The 21344-nt window shown below is 35.8% G+C and overlaps 1 protein-coding gene across 3 annotated transcripts; it reads right to left on the bottom strand.

Annotated features, from left to right (window-relative positions):
- Window positions 1-387: 387 nt before the first annotated feature.
- On the bottom strand, window positions 388-21253 carry LOC135200268 (uncharacterized). Of its 3 annotated transcripts, none has more exons than XM_064228753.1 (5): window positions 21033-21253; window positions 6962-7652; window positions 6138-6374; window positions 1702-1993; window positions 388-967 (listed from the first exon to the last, which is right to left on the bottom strand). In XM_064228753.1, exons 1-5 carry the CDS (start codon window positions 21038-21040, stop codon window positions 471-473), a joined length of 1725 nt encoding a protein of 574 aa, XP_064084823.1. In that variant the 5' UTR covers window positions 21041-21253; the 3' UTR covers window positions 388-470. The 3 variants fall into 3 exon arrangements, with proteins under 3 accessions (XP_064084823.1, XP_064084824.1, XP_064084825.1); XM_064228754.1 differs by having other exon boundaries at window positions 825-1013; window positions 1686-1993; XM_064228755.1 differs by having other exon boundaries at window positions 825-1013.
- Window positions 21254-21344: the final 91 nt, after the last annotated feature.

Raw genomic sequence — 21344 nt, 5'->3', positions numbered from 1 at the left:
TGGAACGAATTTTTATCCGTTGACCATTTCGTCATAATTCATTAAACAGTGTCACTTCAGTGGAATAAAATAAGTATATAGGCTACATTGAGATAACTATTTTAAATCTTACTTATTTCAATGTTGCATCAACATTCTAGTGGTTTGATACCAATCTTTGTTGTCAAAGAATCATAAAGTATGCATTTTGAGGGTTCAATAAAAAAAATCACTTTTTAAGTCAAATGCATAACTATTAGACTATTTGTATATGTGAATACTGAGAATTTCTATTTAAACTAAAAACAATATTAACAAAAGAGAATGAAAGTGAAAAATAAACTGCTATAGGTTAATGATGATGTCAGATGTTAAAATTTTCACCAAGCTTTTGATATCAAACAAATATCATGTTTCAGGTTTTATTGGGAGCATTCCTGGTTACAATTTTGCAATTAAAATGAAAATGATGGACTGATTACCTGAACAGATCATCTGACAATGTTTCTTATCAAAACACCACAATCCTTCACATAAATTCTCCTGACGTCCGGGCACTGTGAAATGGCCTCGGTCAAGACATGTGCGCCCTCCACTACCCTTCCGAGAAATCCAGAGGAAATGGGTGCAACTCTGGCAGTAGTTTTGGTAAAGATATGAAACTGGGTGGCTTTCGACTCGTCCTGCGAAGTCGCCCGGATTCTGTACAAATCACACGGACCGTTGTTTCCTTTTCGAATGGCATCTTCCTTCCAATCGACGCCTTGAAGAAGAGCCCTTCCCCCTGATCCGTCGTTGTTTTCATAATCGCCGAAGTAGGCGCATTCGACGTGGTACGTCTCGTCGTTTTCTAACTTGATCATGTTTGTGTTCAGGTAGGAAAGTCCTTCGGTTCCTCTGCAAAGCTTGGAAAACTGTATGGCGGCTGAGCTGCGCTGATGAAGGGTGAGTATCAGTCTTCCAAAAGATCTTTCCCCATCGCCGAGCTCTAGAAAGCATGGGTCGTAAATATAAAGCTTCGTTACCTGGTTATACTGTGTGAAAGGAGAGGAAAATGGAAATAGAATATGTATAGGAATGTAAAAGATTAAAAACTATAATGCAACGTTCCTTTTAGCTATGGTTTTTAACCTCATATAAATCCAGTACTCAGTCAATATTATATAAAAAAAATAATGAGTCTGTTCAGTAAACCACAGTGAAATCATTTGGAAATAATTTGCTAAAACTAGTTCAGATTAACTTGGGTAAATTAGTATGGAACACGTCATATCATTAAGGTATATAATATTACCGTATTAGAAATGAACAAATCGGTCAACATGAAGGGGATAGAATAATAAAAAATCAAGTACCATTGATCTTATGGACGTAACCAGCTGCGTGTAATAAGATCATATTTGATGGTGTCATTAATTGTATGCATAAGGATGCATCCACACTACCATAAACAAATGTCTTATAAACTCGTCAGAAACTTATAGTATACATGTTACGAACAGGCTGAAAACAAGTCAACAAAGAAAGCGAAGAACGAACCTGCAAATGCTGGATAATCGTATGAAGCACCGTTTTTAACATTTTTACAATAAGCTGCCCAATTTGTTCGTGATGTGTATCCTATAAGTTTCCTACATGTGTAATGCCATATTTTACTGCAGTGTGGATGCCCTCATACATTTATCCTCATGTAAACTGTCAAATACCTGACTTGCCACTCACGTAGCCACTGTACTAGCAACTCTCTGGTAGACATTAGAGGTGCCTCACACTGAGGGACCTGGGGCAACCCGAACAAGATGTAAGGTCTGTAAGGTAAGGTCTGCACCAAGAACGAATCACAGGGTATTTCTTCAGGATTCCCGAGGACATGGAGCCATAGCCTGTCGCTTTTATCGAGGCTGATTCTTGCGTACCGTGTAGTACCTTTGTCTCTGTCGGTCTGAGCTGCAAACACACGTCCCTGCCTCAGCATCCCTTCGGTGAATGGAGATATGTCGCGGATGTCTATCTCCTATATCGTGAGGTTGAAGTAAAGGTAGGGAGACAACCATGAAAAGTTAACGGAACGAGATGTGTAATTTGTCTATTATAACACTGTACAATATGGCTTTACTTGAAATTATTAGTAATTTTTGAATACTTTGCTGTATTTAATCCAAAATATTATAAAAATGTGTAATATCAAGTGCGAAAAGCTTAAATAGATATAAATTTCAATGAATAAACATAGCCATGTCGTCAAAGGCCAATCTTACTTGAGTCAGAATGACTTGTGGTTAAAAATATTCATGTTGAAACGGGGAATGTAACAGCTTGTTATTGTCTGTTACACATGTATAGATTTAGTTAATTAAATTGCGAACATATTGTATATATGTTTAGTGAATATTTTTTCCTTATCAACACTGTTTTCTTTATAGATTGTCCGTCGCGACAGGCCTAAGTCTGTATTTAGTCCGTATTAATGAAGTTGAATCTTCTATTGTGTACAGAGGAGCCTAAGATGCTCGCTCCCTCGCCTATAATATGTTAAATTCAGGGATTTCACGAAATCCCTGGGGCATATGTGAAACAACCAATTCGCGTACAAACATCTGATCCCAGAGGGCTAGTACTAAACACGGCGAAACAGTGATTCATCTACACTGTTTCGCCGCGTTTGGCACTAGTCCCTTGGGGGTCAAATGTGTTTCGCCGTGTTTAGTTCTAGCCCCTGGGGGTATTTGATCCCCCACGGGCTAGTACTAAACACGGTGAAAGTGCAGATGAATTATTGTTTCACCGTATTTAGAACTAGCTCTCGGGGTTCAAGTGTTCCTAAGCGAATTGGTCATTTCACATATTCCCTAGGGATTTCCCTGTAACATATACACGTAGTGTATAATAAATGAAATGTCTCACCACGGTCAGTGTCAATTTGTCATTTGCACACCTCGTTTTGTCAGTAGTGTTTATTTAAAGACATTGTTTTGTTGTGTAAGCATTTAGTAACCATACTGTAAACAAGCTGTTGTCGTATAGTGAATTAAGATCTGGAAGAGACAAGAAAGAGCCAGTCCATTCTGAAAGGTATATATATATATATATATATATATATATATATATATATATATATATATATATATATACATACACATATATACTTTTCAGAATGGACTGGCTCTTTCTTGTCTCCTCCAGATCTTAGTTCACTATACGACAACAGCTTGTTTACAGTATAATTACTTAATTACTAAATGCTCCTACAACAAACAATGTCTTTAAATAAACACTGTTGACAATTCGAAGTGAAGTTGCTATTCTAACTACAGGTTATTTGTGGATCTCAGGGTGCGGGTTCGATTCCCCGCTCTGCCAACGCAGAATCAGAGGAATTTATTTCCGGTGATAGAAATTCATTTCTCGATGGGGTTCGGATCCCACAATAAACTGTAGTTCCCGTTGCTAAGTAACCAACTGGTTCCTAGCCACGTGAAAATATCTAATCCTTCGGGCCAGCCCTAGGAGAGCTGTTAATCAGCTCAGTGATCTGGGGAAACTAAGATACACTTTTGTGAATCAGCCAAGGTTTCCCTCTCAAATTGGCATTATTTCAAGGTCCCTGTAATCGTTTTCTGCTTTTGAGGGACCGAATGATCCTCTCCAAAGAAGGATCTGGGATACATTTAGACAAAAAAAGTTCACTTGAAAAGTTGAACAGGTTCATTGTACTTGGAACCGAGTACAATTTCCACTTGACACACAACAAAACTCTGTAGTTTTGATAGTTGGCAAAAGTGAACAGTCTACTACAACTGATGTGAAAGACCTAAAATAAATGACTGCAGCCAACTGTTTGTTATTCCACTTGAGTATTGGCTAACTGCAATGTTGTTTGAGCAACTTAGCTTACTGAACTCTACCCTTCAGCAAAGATGTTTCCATATGTGTGTGTATATATATATATATATATATATATATATATATTATATAATATATAGAATATACACACTATGGTAAACATCTTTATATAACATATAGGACCATATATATATATATATAATCCTATATATATAGATATATATAATAATAATATATATATATAAACACACATCTAAAAATCTTTATATATATATATATACTATATATATATATATATAGGGGGGGGGACACACATATGGAAACATCTTTATATGATATATATATATATCATTATATATATATATATATATATATCTTTATATATATATATATATATATATATATATATATATATATATATACACACATATGGAAACATCTTTGCTGAAGGGGTAGAGTTCAGTAAGCTAAGTTGCTCAAACAACATTACAGTTAGCCAATACTCAAGTGGAATAACAAACAGTTTGGCTGCAGTCATTTATTTTAGGTCTTACACATCAGTTGTAGTAGACTGTTCACTTTTGCCAACTATCAAAACTACAGAGTTTTGTTGTGTGTCAAGTGGAAATTGTACTCGGTTCCAAGTACAATGAACCTGTTCAACTTTTCAAGTGAACTTTTTTTGTCTAAATGTATCCCAGATCCTTCTTTGGAGAGGATCATATATATATATATATATATATATATATATATATATATATATATATATATATATATAGTATATATAAATTAGTCTGATTTTGCGTTGGCAGAGTGGGGAATCTAACCCGGACCCTGAGATCCACAAATGACTTGTAGTTAGAATAGCCACTTCAATGTGTGGAGTTCAATAGCACCAATTTTCTCATATATTGAGAAATTGTCAAAGAATCTAATGATGAAGTTTTTATACTAGAGATATTATTAATATAAGTAATAAGTATTTTTTGACATTTTCACGCACTTTTTTAATAAACTGCCAAAGTTTTTGGTAAGAAGTGACCGTTCATTGGCGTCTTAGTGATACCGTTGTTGTGATCATGGACTTCAAAATGGTTTATTATAGTGCATTTGGGTGCAGTGAGAGTGATAGAGTGACTTATAAGCTCTTTTCATTTCCAAAGAATCCCAAGTCAAGGAAAATCTGGCCTCAACGCATGCCGGAGATCAGAGAAGAGAGTTGGGTAGACATCAAGGGATTCATTTGCGCGATAGAAATTTGAGATTTGAGTTTACAAACCAATCGGTCCCGAAAAATTATTGTGGTGTAATAAAGATAAATGCATTACCGGATCGGAATCTTCCAATACAATTAACGTCTGCTAAGCAGAAAGGTAATTTAGCAGCTGGCTCTGACCTCTTTGATTAGGTTGCCTTTAATTAGCTCCAAGTAATTTTATTATCATTCATTTTGATCCGATAGCCACTGCCCCTACAAAACATCCTATGAATTCTTACCTTTAATGAATATTTGGGTTCTTGTTATTAATGTATTGGTTGAAATTGATCTTTAATATCAAAAGTGCAAAAAATGGCCAGTGTAGCAAACTTTTCTCACAGGACTGTAAACATGGCTGCTTAAAATTTCCTTCTCAAAATAAATAATCATACTGGGAATCTGTTGGTTATTTAATAAATATTTGTAATATTAATTCCTTATTTCATACCCAAAGTCATAGAATGCATTAAAGCGGCCTTTATACTTGACAACCAAATCTCTCATCTTTGATAGCAGATGGTGCAGTCAGTGTCATTCACAAAAAGCCTTATTGGTGCAACATTTCGCCTATTCGATATCTTCAATATCGACATTCACATGAACTATAATATTTCATAAGTCCAAAATCGCATTCGCCACTTAAATCTGTGGGGGGATATTTATTAAATCGCATTTCAAAGTGTAACAAAAGCAGTTAACCCTATGTATACAACAGTAAACTGTCGCTCCGATGCGTTCCTGTGACGTCACAGATTATGGTCGGTTACATAAAAATACACGGATCTGCGTGTTGGGCTACATGTCGTATTTCTGCATCGTGAGCCACTTTTAGAAAGGGTGTTCTTCAAGTATTGTTTACGACTTATTTAAGAAAAAATAGCTCATTCGAAAGGGACTGTTATGGGACTCAGAATAACCTGTAGTTAACACAGTTCATTTTAAAAAGCTCTTATGGGATTCAGAATGACCTAGTATAATTAAAACATGTAATTAAAAAAAGGGATTTAGTTTGCTACAAAATGACATGCGATTAAAATAGCTAATTCGACCAACTCACTTTGAGAAACGCAGCCTCGTGTGTCTGCGTGAACTGACTCTTCCGTCGAGTGGGGAAGAAATCCATGATTTTTTCGATTTTGTCTTCTATCGACAACGAGGAAAAACTATCTCCTACAACGCCATCCAAACCGTCAGAGCAGGCACCAGGGCATACATCCTTTTTTTCATTAAAGGCTGCACCTTCCGATTTGACTGACGATGATGCTCCTTCCTTCCGGAATGATGTTGACTGCAGCTATTACAATAAGATACATTGGTCTCTTCAGAAATCATACTGTTTTGCATTATTATTTTTTTATTATAAAACTAACAGAGAGAGTTAGAGTGCATGGTATCGTCAACAATTTCCTGTCATGAATTAGATTTCTTCTTCGATTTGTGAGATAAAAATCTTGGCAAGCAAAATATACAGAATAAATAAATGAAATGAAATAAAAAGAAGAAAAAGAAAGGAGTCTGCTCCTGGAAAACAATGATCCTGAAATTGGCTTATTGAACCGAGAATTAACATGAGCGGGAGACGGCAAAGAATTTATGACCTTTGACAAAGAGGGTGTAAGGCATAAAACTGGAGCGACGAAAACACTAAAATTAAAAATGTATCTTAAATTTATAGCATCATCATTACTTCAGAATATACAAACAGTCATATGGATAAAACCTAAAAGACCATAGATGTGCAAGTCAATTTTCCATAAAATAGAAATATTTTTTGTGCAAAAATGGTGAAAAACAAAAAGAAAATAATGAATCTAAGAAATAAACCAAGAATCACATTTTACTTTACGAAAGTATAAACTTGTATTTCTCTGATCGTCTCACCTGGCAGGATTTCTGAAGGCGCTTCTTGTCGGGAAAGCTCGCCCCCACATGGCGAACCCAGCTGTCAAACGAGTCATAACGCTCATAAACCTTCTGGAAAGCCTCGAACAAGTTCTGTGCCCCTCTCACTTCATCCAGCTTTTCCTTGGAATCCTTCACCTCCTGCATCTTCTTCTCTCCCTCATGCAAAGTTTCATCAACTCGAAAGATCTCGTTTGTGATCCACTTAAGAATATTCCCAATGCGGTCAATGAATTCCATGTGCTCTTGGAACTCCCTTTGGCAGCCTTCTTCCCAACTTTCTAGGTGCGTCTTGTAGTACTGGAGTTGGGAGTTTGCTTCCTGGAACCGAGATTCAATGGCTTCTCTGTTCATCGCAAGGCTGACTGATTCGATGCTTTGACTCATCTTACTTGTTGCTCCCATGAAAGGGTTAGAATCCATCGTGGTGAAGCGGTGTAGGATATTTTCCACTTCAAAATTAATGGGGAATATTGTGCTAGAATGAACAGTGTGTTCCATATGACAGGTGTAACATGTCAATTTTTCCTCCTTGATAGGAACACAGATACAGCTGGAGCAAAATGTGTGTCCACAGGGCAAAACTAGAGGTCTTCTTTCAAACGTGTTATAAGAATTACAACACATTTTGCAGTCTATGCCACTCATTTTCCTCTGCTGTTCTTTTCTCCTGTAAGAAATATAAAGACAGAGAGGCAGCAATGAAAAATATTCAGATTTTATATTTCACTTTGAAATTTGCTAATGTTCAATAGGTAAGCTTTCTATAGTAGATATTTGTTTTTTTTAACACAAACACACACACACACACACACGCACGCACACGCACACGCACACACAGACACACACAGACACACACACACACACACACACACACACACACACATATATATATATATATATATATATATATATATATATATATATATATATTATATATATATACATATATACATATACATACTATATATATATATATATATATATTATATATATATATATATATATATATATATATGTCAGCGGTGAATCCTAAGGGGATACTAATGATGTGGCACTTGCTGTGCTATCGGCATAAAAGATTTCATTAAATAATGCTCTGGATACTTACCAATGTACATATTTTATTAATTATTATTAACTGTAAATATATGGACAATACATTTACAATGCCCATCACATAATACATTAAAAAGCATCAGAACATATCAGAGCACAATGCTCCACCATACAATCTAAGCATAGCTAGGCACAATGGCGGAGCCAGTTCCTCAGCTTGGCGCCACAGTGAATACGTAGTCCGCGAATACGGATGGTTCACTTTATATTGTGGGTCTTCTAAACTGAGCTGCAGCCATGAGCGTAACCAGTTCAGTTTTTGTCCAGGGTGCTCGCAGATTAGTCGGGAACGTCACACTTAACTACAGCGGCTGTTTAAAATTTGAATGTCCTTTTAAAATTTAAACGTAAAAGCGCTTAATTATATTATGAAAATGAAAAATGAAGTATCATAATGCACGCCAAACCTAACCATGAACGTGTGTGAATTGTAAGCGTAGTATGTACAAAAACCGTCTTCTGTTTGGATGACACATATATCAGGTAGGTAGACATAATTTAAAAGTCTCCTGTATGCTTATATAAGCATAAATAATTTTAGTATGATAAATGTGGTACATGAAGCTAAACTGTATCTGGGGCTGTCCGAAGGTTCTAAGCATCGCGGGGTTGGCTTTCACTATACCTGCTACAAGTGCAACTACAGAAAGATGTCATCCTTGGCCTAAGGCAGATTGCACACCAACGCAAACTGTTACATGAAACCTATCACGCGCAACTGGTCGCTTTCGATTTGGTCACCTTGAGGTGCTCACATCATAGTAAATATTTTTTAGTTTCAACGATGTCGTGAGACGAGGAAGACGTGGTTTTGCTTTGTTACATAAGCAGAAGGAACAAGAGAAGATCATGGGTTTATTCATATTTTCAAGAAATGCTCAACGAAGGAGTTTTGTTGCTGCTCAAAAACTTCACGTGGACCCTGTGAAATTTCAAAAATTTCACAGAATCTCTAAAAAAACCTTCAATAAACTAGTTTTTAAGGTTACAAATTTAATGTTCCCGACTTGCTTGTCATTCGCCATTGCATCAACAGCCATGGCCTTAGCGCTCAGAGGCACATTTCAGTACCACTCTCTTCTCAGTAAGTTCGTAATGTGACTGATCGACGCACGACCAGCATCCAGCATAGCCAATTCCACGGTGATCAGTCTCAGTTGTAATACAACTGGTTGCAGCGTCGTAAGCAATTGATTTCATGCAACTGGTTGCGTTGGTGAGCGATCTTTATTGTCAATTTAAAAACCGTGCTTGATGACCTAAAGTAAATTTTATATGCTTTCATATACCAATAATACTGTTGTACGAAATTTTAGTACCAGTCCAATAACAATTAGAATGAAACATTTTTTTCACGTCTTTATACGGCATTTCTTTACTATTTCTTTTTTACATAATTTTAAATACATTTCTGAGAATAGGAAGTAATAATACAATGGACTGCATATGACAAATTGAGCTGAGTAATTAACACCTACGTCTGCATAATGTCTCAATATCTTACGTCAGGATTCCCATAATATATATATATATATATATATATATATATATATATATATATATTATATATATATATATATATATATATGTGTGTGTGTGTGTGTGTGTGTGTGTGTGTGTGTGTGTATGTGCGTGTGTGTGTGTCATATCACATTACCGTGATTCATATACATACATCGAGCTACAAATATCCTTTAATATCTAATTCGCTCTAACTCGGAATTAATATATTTTCGTATGTATTAACTGAAGGGGAATTTTTTAGTCGATAAGAAATTTGTTGGCTCGCAGCCACGAACCATCGAACCCAACAAATTCAGGACCTACAGTGAAGCCTTAAACCACACCGTCACCGCAAGAGGGTACAAGTTTATGCCGCCTCTCAACTACAAATACCTGTTGCTCTCAGGTGTTCGTTGTTTTGGAGTCGGCATCAACCCACAGCGACCTCGGTAACGTTGTAGTGCTTTTGTACGCACGTAGCCATTATATGAGTCACATCACATAACCGTGATTCATATACATGCATCGAGCTACAAATGTCCTTTAAAATCTAATTCGCTCTACCTCGGAATTAATATATTTTCATATATGTTAACCAAGGGGAAATTTCTTAGTCGATAAGAAATTTGTCGGCTCACGGCCGCAAAACATCAAACCCAACAAATTCAGGACGCACAGTGAAGCTGGTTCTGCTCGTGAAACGGGGCTGGTTATGCCAGTACACTTAGTTACTTTACATATTTATAATACATAATTTCTGCATATGACTTATTGTTTGGAAAAGAATACTATAGGGTAAACATCAATGGCATCAAAGAGGGTGGAGTCTGGGAAAGGGGTTGACAGAGAAGAGCGGTTGTTTGGAGGAGGAGGAGGAGGAGAGGAGGAGAGAGAGAGAGAGAGAGAGAGAGAGAGAGTTGATATTAGTGACAAGAAAGAAGATAAGAGACCGTGATGGTTGGAGAGAGTAAGAGAAAGGAACTTTCTCTATTCTTTCTTTTCCATTTAACCAGACTGAGCCACAACAACGCGTGGCCGGGTACATCCATATATATATATATATATATATATATATATATATATATATATATATATATATATATATATATGATATATGAGTGTGTGTGTGTGTGTGTTTTTTCCATTTGACTATTATTTCCCTTCGACTTTTGATGGAGAACGAGAGATTTTTGAAAATATGTTTTAAATCTTTGATTGGTGTTCAATAAATCGGCCTAATTTTGATGGCGGGGAGATTCCATTCGACTTGCTTTTCTTTCCTTTATCAGATTCCAGTGAATACCATTGACGGAGAAGGAGAAGGCTTTAATAATACTTGCCCTTTCCCCTTAGTTTAGTATCTAAAGAATACATTTGATTAGGAAGTATTTTGTTCACATTGGCCTAATTGCCGGTTTCCTCTTTTTTTTTATTTTATAACAGTGGAGTTCATTGTCGCAAAACCCATCAATAAACATATCTGCAAAAGCCACATTACCGGAATAGTAAGGCATTGCCTCTAGTTTCTTCCTCACAAAATGAATAAGGAATCTGACACTTGTAACCCGAACATGGTCTTGGCGGAAAAGTGAGGCTGTTTAGAGTAACAAATGAAGTGATCAGCTCCATCTCCCTCGCCATAGCTGTGGATGCTCTTGACATCCCCGTGCATGCCATCTTACTTGGCCATTGAATGATAACGGGTATTTCAAAAATTCACCTCACCAAAAAAGGAAGAATTAAAATGCATACGTGTCACACCCTATATATATAGATATATATATATATATATATATATATATATATATATATATATATGCTATATAAATATATGTGTGTATATATATATATATATATATATATATATATATATATATATATATGTATAATATATATATATATATATATATATATATATATATATATATTGTGAGGTTAGGCAGTTGTTTAAATGGAAAAAATTATTTGCCTTTGGTGGGTTGTTGCCTCATTACTTATTCGTGTTTTTCTGTGGTGCAAGTTAACGTCTGTTGTCTTCCCTTTGACAATGGCAGTCGGGTTTGGTATAGCAGTGAGTCAGGTTCCAGACATAAAAGTAGCAGGGGTACTTTATTTGAACATCAGGTATTGGTTACCTGTTGTCTATGGCAGTGGGAGGATGCAGTCATTGGTGGAGCAGTTTGGTTCCAGTGAACCAACCTGTTGTCTCTTCGACTTCGCCAAAAGTCATCTGTGTGTTTGGGATGTGTCCCTGTTAACAGTCATGGGCTGTTTCGATAACTACAGAGATTGTCTTTGTGCATCCTCCTTGGACAGTGGGGTCTGTCTCGAGGTCTCTGCTGAGATTGTCGGGTTTTTCTTTTATGTGTGGCACTGCCTGTAGAGTGTGTATTAGCGCTGGGGTGAAGCTATTGTTATTATTATGCCGTCTGTTTAGTTATTATGTAATATTGTTGCAGCGTGATTTTGATATTCATATTGTTTCATGATTTGTTGCTGTGGTGTGTGCTGCTTGTTTTATATAATTTCATTGTTGTTTTGTTAAACTAATGTATATTGTTCGTGTTATTTTACTATGTTTTATTGTAAAGTAACTTGGTTGTGCTACATCTGTTTTGATATTATTTGTAACTGACTTCTGCTATGCGATTGATTTATTTATTTTTGCCCAAATCCCGAATCGCTTGGTTATATTTGTAAATAATGAATTTGATATTAAGGGAATTTTTGTGGTTTCGTTCTGCTCCTTCCTCCTTTGTTTGTCCCAACTGCTGTCGGTCATTCTAATCCCATTCTTTTTGCAGTTAAGATCCTACAAGATCGAATGCAGTCCATTACAATATATATATATATATATATATATATATATATATATATATATATATATATATATATATATATATATATGACTGGTAAAGGTGTTCTGTAACAACAGAATTCCACTAATAAAAGGGAGCCCATAAAAACACCAAAATGTAGAGAGAAAAGTACTATATTTCAGAGACTGCGTCTCTCTCTTCAGGTATATGAATGAGAAAAGTTTACAGAAAAGGTGGTTATTTATACCAAGAGATTCGTCCACAAGTAAGCCAATTTAGGCCAACCCCGCTGATAATCTTCCTTTAATCTTCTTAAGCGTTGGTTGAATGAACACTGCGTCGACGATGTCTGATGTCCAATTCCCTTTTGAGATGTTCATTACCTGCTTCTCTTTTATTAAGGCCGATTCCATCATTTGACTCTTGTACCGGCAGTTGCTGCTATAAATTACACGTGACATATTCCAGTTTATTCTATGGTTATGTTCATTTATATGATTGAAAATAGCCGAGTTCTGTTGTCCATACCTAACTGACCGTTTGTGTTTTGTTAATTTAATCTCTGGGGAAGTGATTTACCTGTAAATCCGATGTAAGATTGGTCACAGTCCTGGCATGGGATCTCATATACCCCGAGTCTTTGGGCGATGTCTTTTGTTGGACGTTAATCAGGGATTTGGCTAAGGTATTTGGGTAGGTAAATGCAAAAGGGTTGGATTTCCCAAGGGTGTGAGTTACTCTCTTAATCGTCTCCAGGTGGGGAATTTTTATTTTATTGTTGGGTGTGTCTCTGGTCTTGTCTTTAGGGGGTCGGTAGAAAATTACGTTTGCTTTTTGAATTGCTTTCTCAATTATATGGTCAGGATACTTTAAAGATGAGAGTTGCTTGCGAATTAGTTCAAATTCTTTTTCCAGGAAATCTGGGGAACAAATTCGTAAGGCTCTTAAGAATAGGTTGCCTAGATAGACTTTATCTTGATAGTATTGTCACTGATTAGCCTAAAGTTAGGTGAATAGATGAAAAGTGAGAACGTTTGGTTTTCTGTATATGTAAATTTGTATTCTGTCGTGTCTCTGATTATTAAAACATCAAGAAAAGGAATTTTGTTGTCTGTTTCCCATTCACTTTAAATTTGATGCCGGGCACTAATGCGTTTAATTTTGAGAGGAATTCATTAAAATTACCCCACTTATTATCCCAAAATGTTAGTATGTCATCCACGTATCTCATCCACAGCATGTTTTTGGGGTTTTATTGCATTTATTACTGTAGTTTCAAAGTATTCCATGTACAGATTGGATAAAATAGAGGACTTAAAGGACTACCCATTACTACACCCGAATTTTTGCTTGTAGAATGATTCCCCGAATGAAAATACGTTATTAGATGCACATAATTCAACTAACTTTATTATTTTGTCAAGTGCCAAGGGAAATGATCTGAATAGGGGATAATTTTTCCCTTAAAAAACTGAAGAACGTCTGTACTGGTACTTTTGTGAATAGGGAGTCTACGTCAAGGCTTAAAAGTTTTATTGTTGTGAAGTGTATATATTGTGTTCTCTGAATTTGTGACAAAAGTCTTCCGAATGTTTTGATGTGACTGGGAGAAAAAGTGCCTAAAAAAGGAGAAAGGAGGCCAGCTAACCATTTAGAAATTTTGTAATTGAAAGCTCCGGCGCATGAAACGATGGGTCTGAATGGAAGTTATTGTTCTTTGTGGAGTTTTTGGGAAGACCATAAAAGTAGGGTAATTTAGGATTGAATTACTTTAAATTTCTCTAATAAGTTCAATACTCTTTTGTCTTGGCCAATTAATCTTACTTTCCGAAAAAATTCTGTGGGAACGTTCTGGAGGGGATTTTTCGTCAGTTTTTCGTAAGTATTTGTGTCGCTAAGGAGCTGGTTGATTTTGTCGAGGTAGAAGTCTTGTCCATTATTACAATTTTGCCGTCTTTGTCGGATCTACTTATTATAACATCTAACTTTTTTAGCGAGTGGATGGCTATCATGAATCTGCGGGAACAGGATATCCTGTTCCCCGCAGATTCATGATAGCCATCCACTCGCTAAAAAAGTTAGATGTTTATAATAAGTAGATCCGACAAAGACGGCAAAATTGTAATAAATGACAAAGATCCCATGCCAGGACTGTGACCAATCTTACATCGGATTTACAGGTAAATCACTTCCCCAGAGATTAATACAACGCAAACGGTCAGTTAGGTATGGACAACAGAACTCGGCTATTTTCAATCATATAAATGAACATAACCATAGAATAAACTGGAATATGTCACGTGTAATTTATAGCAGCAACTGCCGGTACAAGAGTCAAATGATGGTAATCGGCCTTAATAAAAGAGAAGCAGGTAATGAACATCTCAAAAGGGAATTGGACATCAGACATCGTCGACGCAGTGTTCATTCAACCAACGCTTAAGAAGATTAAAGGAAGATTATCAGGCGGGGGAGGCGGGGTGGACCTAAATTGGCTTACTTGTGGACGAATCTCGGTTGTATAAATACCACCTTTTCTGTAAACTTTTCTCATTCATATACCTGAAGAGAGAGACAGCAGTCTCTGAAATATAGTATTTTCTCTACATTTTGGTGTTTTTATGGGCTCCTTTTATTAGATATATATATTACATATATATACATATACATACATATATAGAGATATAGGTTATCCACGTTCGTGGATTATCCACATCTTTTATAAATCCGCATCTGCATCCTCATCTGTATTGACAATTTCTTAACATCCGCATCTGCATCAGCATTGCGAGCAAGAGTTTAATGCGGACGAGGATGCAGATGCGGATTTATAAAAAATGCGGATAATGCGCGGATGTGGATATCCGATACATCTCTAACATACACACACACACACATATATAAATATATTATAGATATATATATATATATATATATATATATATATAATCTATAACTATATATTATGATATATATATATATATATATATATATATATATCCATATATATAGACTATATATATAAATAGATATATAATATATATATATATATATATTATATACATATATATATATATATATATATATATATATATATATATATATATATATATATATATATATTTTTATTTTATACACATATATATATATATATATATATATATATATATATATATATATATATATATAATATATATATATATGACTGGTAAAAGTGTTCTGTAACAACAGAATTCCATCTAATAAAAGGAGCCCATAAAAACACCAAAATGTAGAGAGAAAAGTACTATATTTCAGAGACTGCTGTCTCTCTCTTCAGGTATATGAATGAGAAAAGTTTACAGAAAAGGTGGTATTTATACCAAGAGATTCGTCCACAAGTAAGCCAATTTAGGTCACCCCCGCTGATAATCTTCCTTTAATCTTCTTAAGCGTTGGTTGAATGAACACTGCGTCGACGATGTCAGATGTCCAATTCCCTTTTGAGATGTTCATTACCTGCTTCTCTTTTATTAAGGAACCGATTCCATCATTTGACTCTTTGTTACCGGCAGTTGCTGCTATAAATTACACGTGACATATTCCAGTTTATTCTATGGTTATCATTTCATATGATTGAAAATAGCCGAGTTCTGTTGTCCATACCTAACTGACCGTTTGTGTTGTATTAAATCTCTGGGGAAGTGATTTACCTGTAAATCCGATGTAAGATTGGTCACAGTCCTGGCATGGGATCTCATATACCCCCGAGTCTTTGGGCGAAGTCTTTTGTTGGACGTTAATCAGGGATTTGGCTAAGGTATTTGGGTAGGTAAAGCAAAAGGGTTGGATTTCCCAGGGTGTGAGTTACTCTCTTAATCGTCTCCAGGTGGGGAATTTTTATTTTATTGTTGGGTGTGTCTCTGGTCTTGTCTTTAGGGGTCGGTAGAAAATTACGTTGCTTTTTGAATTGCTTTCTCAATTATATGTCAGGATACTTTAAAGATGAAAGTTGCTTGCGAATTAGTTCAAATTCTTTTTCGGTTTTTTCAGGAAATCTGGGGAACAAATTCGTAAGGCTCTTAAGAATAGGTTGCTAGCTAGAACCTATCTTGATAGCATTGTCATGATAGCTAAAGTAGTGAATATATGAAAGTGAATATATGAAAGTGAGAACGTAATTTTCTACCGACCCCCTAAAGACAAGACCGAGACACACCCAACAATAAAATAAAAATTCCCCACCTGGAGACGATTAAGAGAGTAACTCACACCCTTGGGAAATCCAACCCTTTTGCATTTACCTACCCAAATACCTTAGCCAAATCCTGATTAACGTCCAACAAAAGACATCGCCCAAAGACTCTGGGGTATATGAGATCCCATGCCAGGACTGTGACCAATCTTACATCGGATTTACAGGTAAATCACTTCCCCAGAGATTAATACAACGCAAAACGGTCAGTTAGGTATGGACAACAGAACTCGGCTATTTTCAATCATATAAATGAACATAACCATAGAATAAACTGGAATATGTCACGTGTAATTTATAGCAGCAACTGCCGGTACAAGAGTCAAATGATGGAATCGGCCTTAATAAAAGAGAAGCAGTAATGAACATCTCAAAAGGGAATTGGACATCAGACATCGGTCGACGCAGTGTTCATTCAACCAACGCTTAAGAAGATTAAAGGAAGATTATCAGCGGGGGGTGACCTAAATTGGCTTACTTGTGGACGAATCTCTTGGTATAAATACCACCACCTTTTCTGTAAACTTTTCTCATTCATATACCTGAAGAGAGAGACAGCAGTCTCTGAAATATAGTACGTTTTCTCTCTAACATTTTTGGTGTTTTTATGGCTCCTTTTTATTAGATTGGAATTCTGTTGTTACAAGAACACTTTTACCAGTCATTGTCAGCCCATTATGGAATTCAACCGCCTTTCCACGATTCTTCACTCACTTCCAGAAGTCAAGCCAGTTTCCGCAAGTTTGAAAAAGAACGAACAGACTACACCGGCTGAAAAAACCAAAAAAACACTTTTTGGAAGAATGCCTCAAAGAACAGTACTTCCAAAAATGTACGGATTCGGGAGATGGACTCTGCAATCAAACCCCTTCCCTCTATCACACAAGATTTTCCTGGAAGAAAGAATCACCAATACGAGAAACGACATCTTCGTGCTACGCAGAGTGATATATGGAACTCAATCTAATCTTCGCCTCCTCACTACGGACCACGTATACAGGTATCTGATTTCATTCTGTTCCGACATTGCTGCCTATAATAGCGTGACTCATTCCAACAGACTTTTACGCAAGTTAAATAACCTAATAGATAATAGCGCATGGAATAATCTTGAACAACAAGACAAAGTTTTAAACTTATCCAACACCCCCCTTACTGTAAATCAACATTTAGTTTTAAATTTAGGCTTATCCTTTGCCCTAATGCCAGACCGCAAAAACAACCTAGACTTCATAGTGGCTTTGATAAATTCATAATCTGACAAAACTACAGCCGTGAAGAGATATGTTTAAAAGGAGTGTTACTAAATGCTTTAACTGACCTTCATAAGAAATATCCTGTTCCCGCGATTCATGATAGCCATCCACTCGCTAAAAAAGTTAGATGTTATAATAAGTAGATCCGACAAAGACGGCAAAATTGTAATAATGGACAAAGACTTCTACCTCGACAAAATCAACCACTCCTTAGCGACACAAATACTTACGAAAAACTGACGAAAAATCCCCTCCAGAACGTTCCCACAGAATTTTTTTTTCGGAAAGTAAGATTAATTGGCCAAGACAAAAAGAGTATTGAACTATTAGAGAAATTTAAAGTAATTTTAATCCTAAATTACCCTAACTTTTATGGTCTTGCCCAAAACTCCCAAAGACAAAGAAATTCCATTCCGAGTTCAGACCCATCGTTTCATGCGCCGGAGCTTTCAATTACAAAAATTTCTAAATGGTTAGCTGGCCTCCTTTCTCCTTTTTTAGGCACTTTTTCTCCCAGTCACATCAAACATTCGGAAGACTTTTGTCACAAATTCAGAGAAGCACATATACCACTTCACAACATAAAACTTTTAAGCCTTGACGTAGACTCCCTATTCACAAAAGTACCAGTACAGGACGTTCTTCAGTTTTTAAGGGAAAAATTATTACCCCTATTCAGATCATTTCCCTTTGGCACTTGACAAAATAATAAAGTTAGTTGAATTATGTGCATCTAAATAACGTATTTTTCATTCGGGGAATCAGTTCTACAAGCAAAAATTCGGGTGTAGTATGGGTAGTCCTTTAAGTCCTATTTTAGCCAATCTGTACATGGAATACTTTGAAACTACAGTAATAAATGCAATAAAAACCCAAAAACATGCTGTGGATGAGATACGTGGATGACATACTAACATTTTGGGATAATAAGTGGGGTAATTTTAATGAATTCCTCTCAAATTAAAACGCATTAGTGCCCGGCATCAAATTTAAAGTTGAATGGGAAACAGACAACAAAATTCCTTTTCTTGATGTTTTAATAATCAGAGACACGACCAGAATACAAATTTACCATATACAGAAAACCAACGTTCTCACTTTCATATATTCACTACTTTAGCTATCATGACAATGCTATCAAGATAGGTCTAGCTAGCAACCTATTCTTAAGAGCCTTACGAATTTGTTCCCCAGATTTCCTGGAAAAAGAATTTGAACTAATTCGCAAGCAACTTTCATCTTTAAAGTATCCTGACCATATAATTGAGAAAGCAATTCAAAAAGCAAACGTAATTTTCTGCCGACCCCCTAAAGACAAGACCAGAGACACACCCAACAATAAAATAAAAATTCCCCACCTGGAGACGATTAAGAGAGTAACTCACACCCTTGGGAAATCCAACCCTTTTTGCATTTACCTACCCAAATACCTTAGCCAAATCCCTGATTAACGTCCACAAAAAGACATCTGCCCAAAGACTCGGGGTATATGAGATCCCATGCCAGGACTGTGACCAATCTTACATCGGATTTACAGGTAAATCACTTCCCCAGAGATTAATACAACGCAAACGGTCAGTTAGGTATGGACAACAGAACTCGGCTATTTTTCAAAATCATATAAATGAACATAACCATAGAATAAACTGGAATATGTCACGTGTAATTTATAGCAGCAACTGCCGGTACAAAAGAGTCAAATGATGGAATCGGCCTTAATAAAAGAGAAGCAGGTATGAACATCTCAAAAGGAATTGGACATCAGACATCGTCGACGCAGTGTTCATTCAACCAACGCTTAAGAAGATTAAAGGAAGATTATCAGCGGGGGTGACCTAAATTGGCTTACTTGTGGACGAATCTCTTGGTATAAATACCACCTTTTCTGTAAACTTTTCTCATTCATATACCTGAAGAGAGAGACAGCAGTCTCTGAAATATAGTACTTTTCTCTCTACATTTTGGTGTTTTTATGGGCTCCTTTTATTAGATATATATATATATATATATATATATATATATATATATATATATATATATATATATATATATATACATACGTATATTAATGGACTGCACACAGTCCTGCAGGATCTTAACTGCAAAAAGAATGGGACTGGAATGACTGACACCAGTTGGGACAACCAAAGGAGGAAGGAGCAGAACAACACCACAAAAATTGTCTAATATAACTTTGTTTTTTTTTGTTTTTTTTTTGAAAAATATGCACAAACAAGTCGGGATTTGAACAAAAATAAATAAATCAATCGCATAACAGAAGTCAGTTACAAAAAATAATAATAATAGCAATAGTAATATTAATATCAATAGTAATAATCATAAGATAATACTAATATAATAACTAATAAAGTAACATAAAAATAATAATAGTAATAAGGTATAGAACTATGAGCTGGACAGAGACCTTTCAATATGACCTCCCGAGGTCACACGCTCGGCAGGGAGATCGCCAGTCCAGTGATTGACGCTCAAAGTCTATAGTTACACCCTGTATATCTATAAAATCACAGTAGACGCACGTGATTTCAGTATATAAGCCAATACAACAGATGTGGTATTCACTATTATATATATATATATATATATATATATATATATATATATATATATATATATATATATATATTTATGTATATATATAATATAAGTTTACACACCAACAGATGTTTTTTGTCCAGCCGTTTCGTGCTCTAGTTAGTTTAAGCAGGTCTTTCTTGCACAAAGTTTTATTTCCAATTTAAGGAGTATGGGATGTCGTGTAGCTGATAAAACGATAATGATAATAAACATTTGTTGTTCTACACTCTTCATGCCTTATCAGTTAACTGTCTCTTATTGCAAAAGGGAATCGTAGCATATGAAACTTCTAAACAAAAAAAGAGGGAGGTGGCGAACTTTGTTGGCATCAAAATATTAGTTTGGTGACACCTAATAACGTTTATAAACAAAACGCACTAATTACAACTACAGAAATAATATTTAATTAGCTAAATTGAATCTTGTTAAAGCAAGAATAAGGCGCAGGGTGACACAGCTACAAGAGCATAGAATACAAATCGCAGGAGATACTTGGAGGAATGCTCGTGAACATGACTCACCGTCTCATAAAATCACTTCTTGATAAACAACGGCTTTATTACAGCAAGCATGAATGCCACCAGTAACTGCATACAAACTCGAATGAATAAGGTAGCATGTAACTGTTAAATACACTGAACCACTATCATAATTCGATGATGAATGAAATAAATTGCAGCGACACATTGCAGAAAGAGCAGACTACTGTTGAGACTTGATGTGCAACCATTGTTTCTATGACTCTGCGTCCTTCAGCGGTGTTGCCAAATGGGGAGTTGCCATTGCCCTTGTTTTAATGCGGATACTACTTCATAGTAACTCCTAAAAGCATC

This window comes from Macrobrachium nipponense, chromosome 26 (genome assembly GCF_015104395.2).
Source record: "Macrobrachium nipponense isolate FS-2020 chromosome 26, ASM1510439v2, whole genome shotgun sequence".
Classification (NCBI taxonomy): Eukaryota; Metazoa; Arthropoda; class Malacostraca; order Decapoda; family Palaemonidae; genus Macrobrachium; species Macrobrachium nipponense.
The sequence above is the reverse complement of the archived record's forward strand: the minus strand, read 5'-3'. Positions and strand labels throughout refer to the sequence as shown.

Coding starts and splice junctions, on each gene's coding strand:
- LOC135200268 (XM_064228753.1), bottom strand. Junction 6,375..6,961: donor GCCTTCAGAAATCCTGCCAG/GTGAGACGATCA, acceptor TTATTGTAATAG/CTGCAGTCAACATCATTCCG. Junction 1,994..6,137: donor ACGAGGCTGCGTTTCTCAAA/GTGAGTTGGTCG, acceptor CTCACGATATAG/GAGATAGACATCCGCGACAT.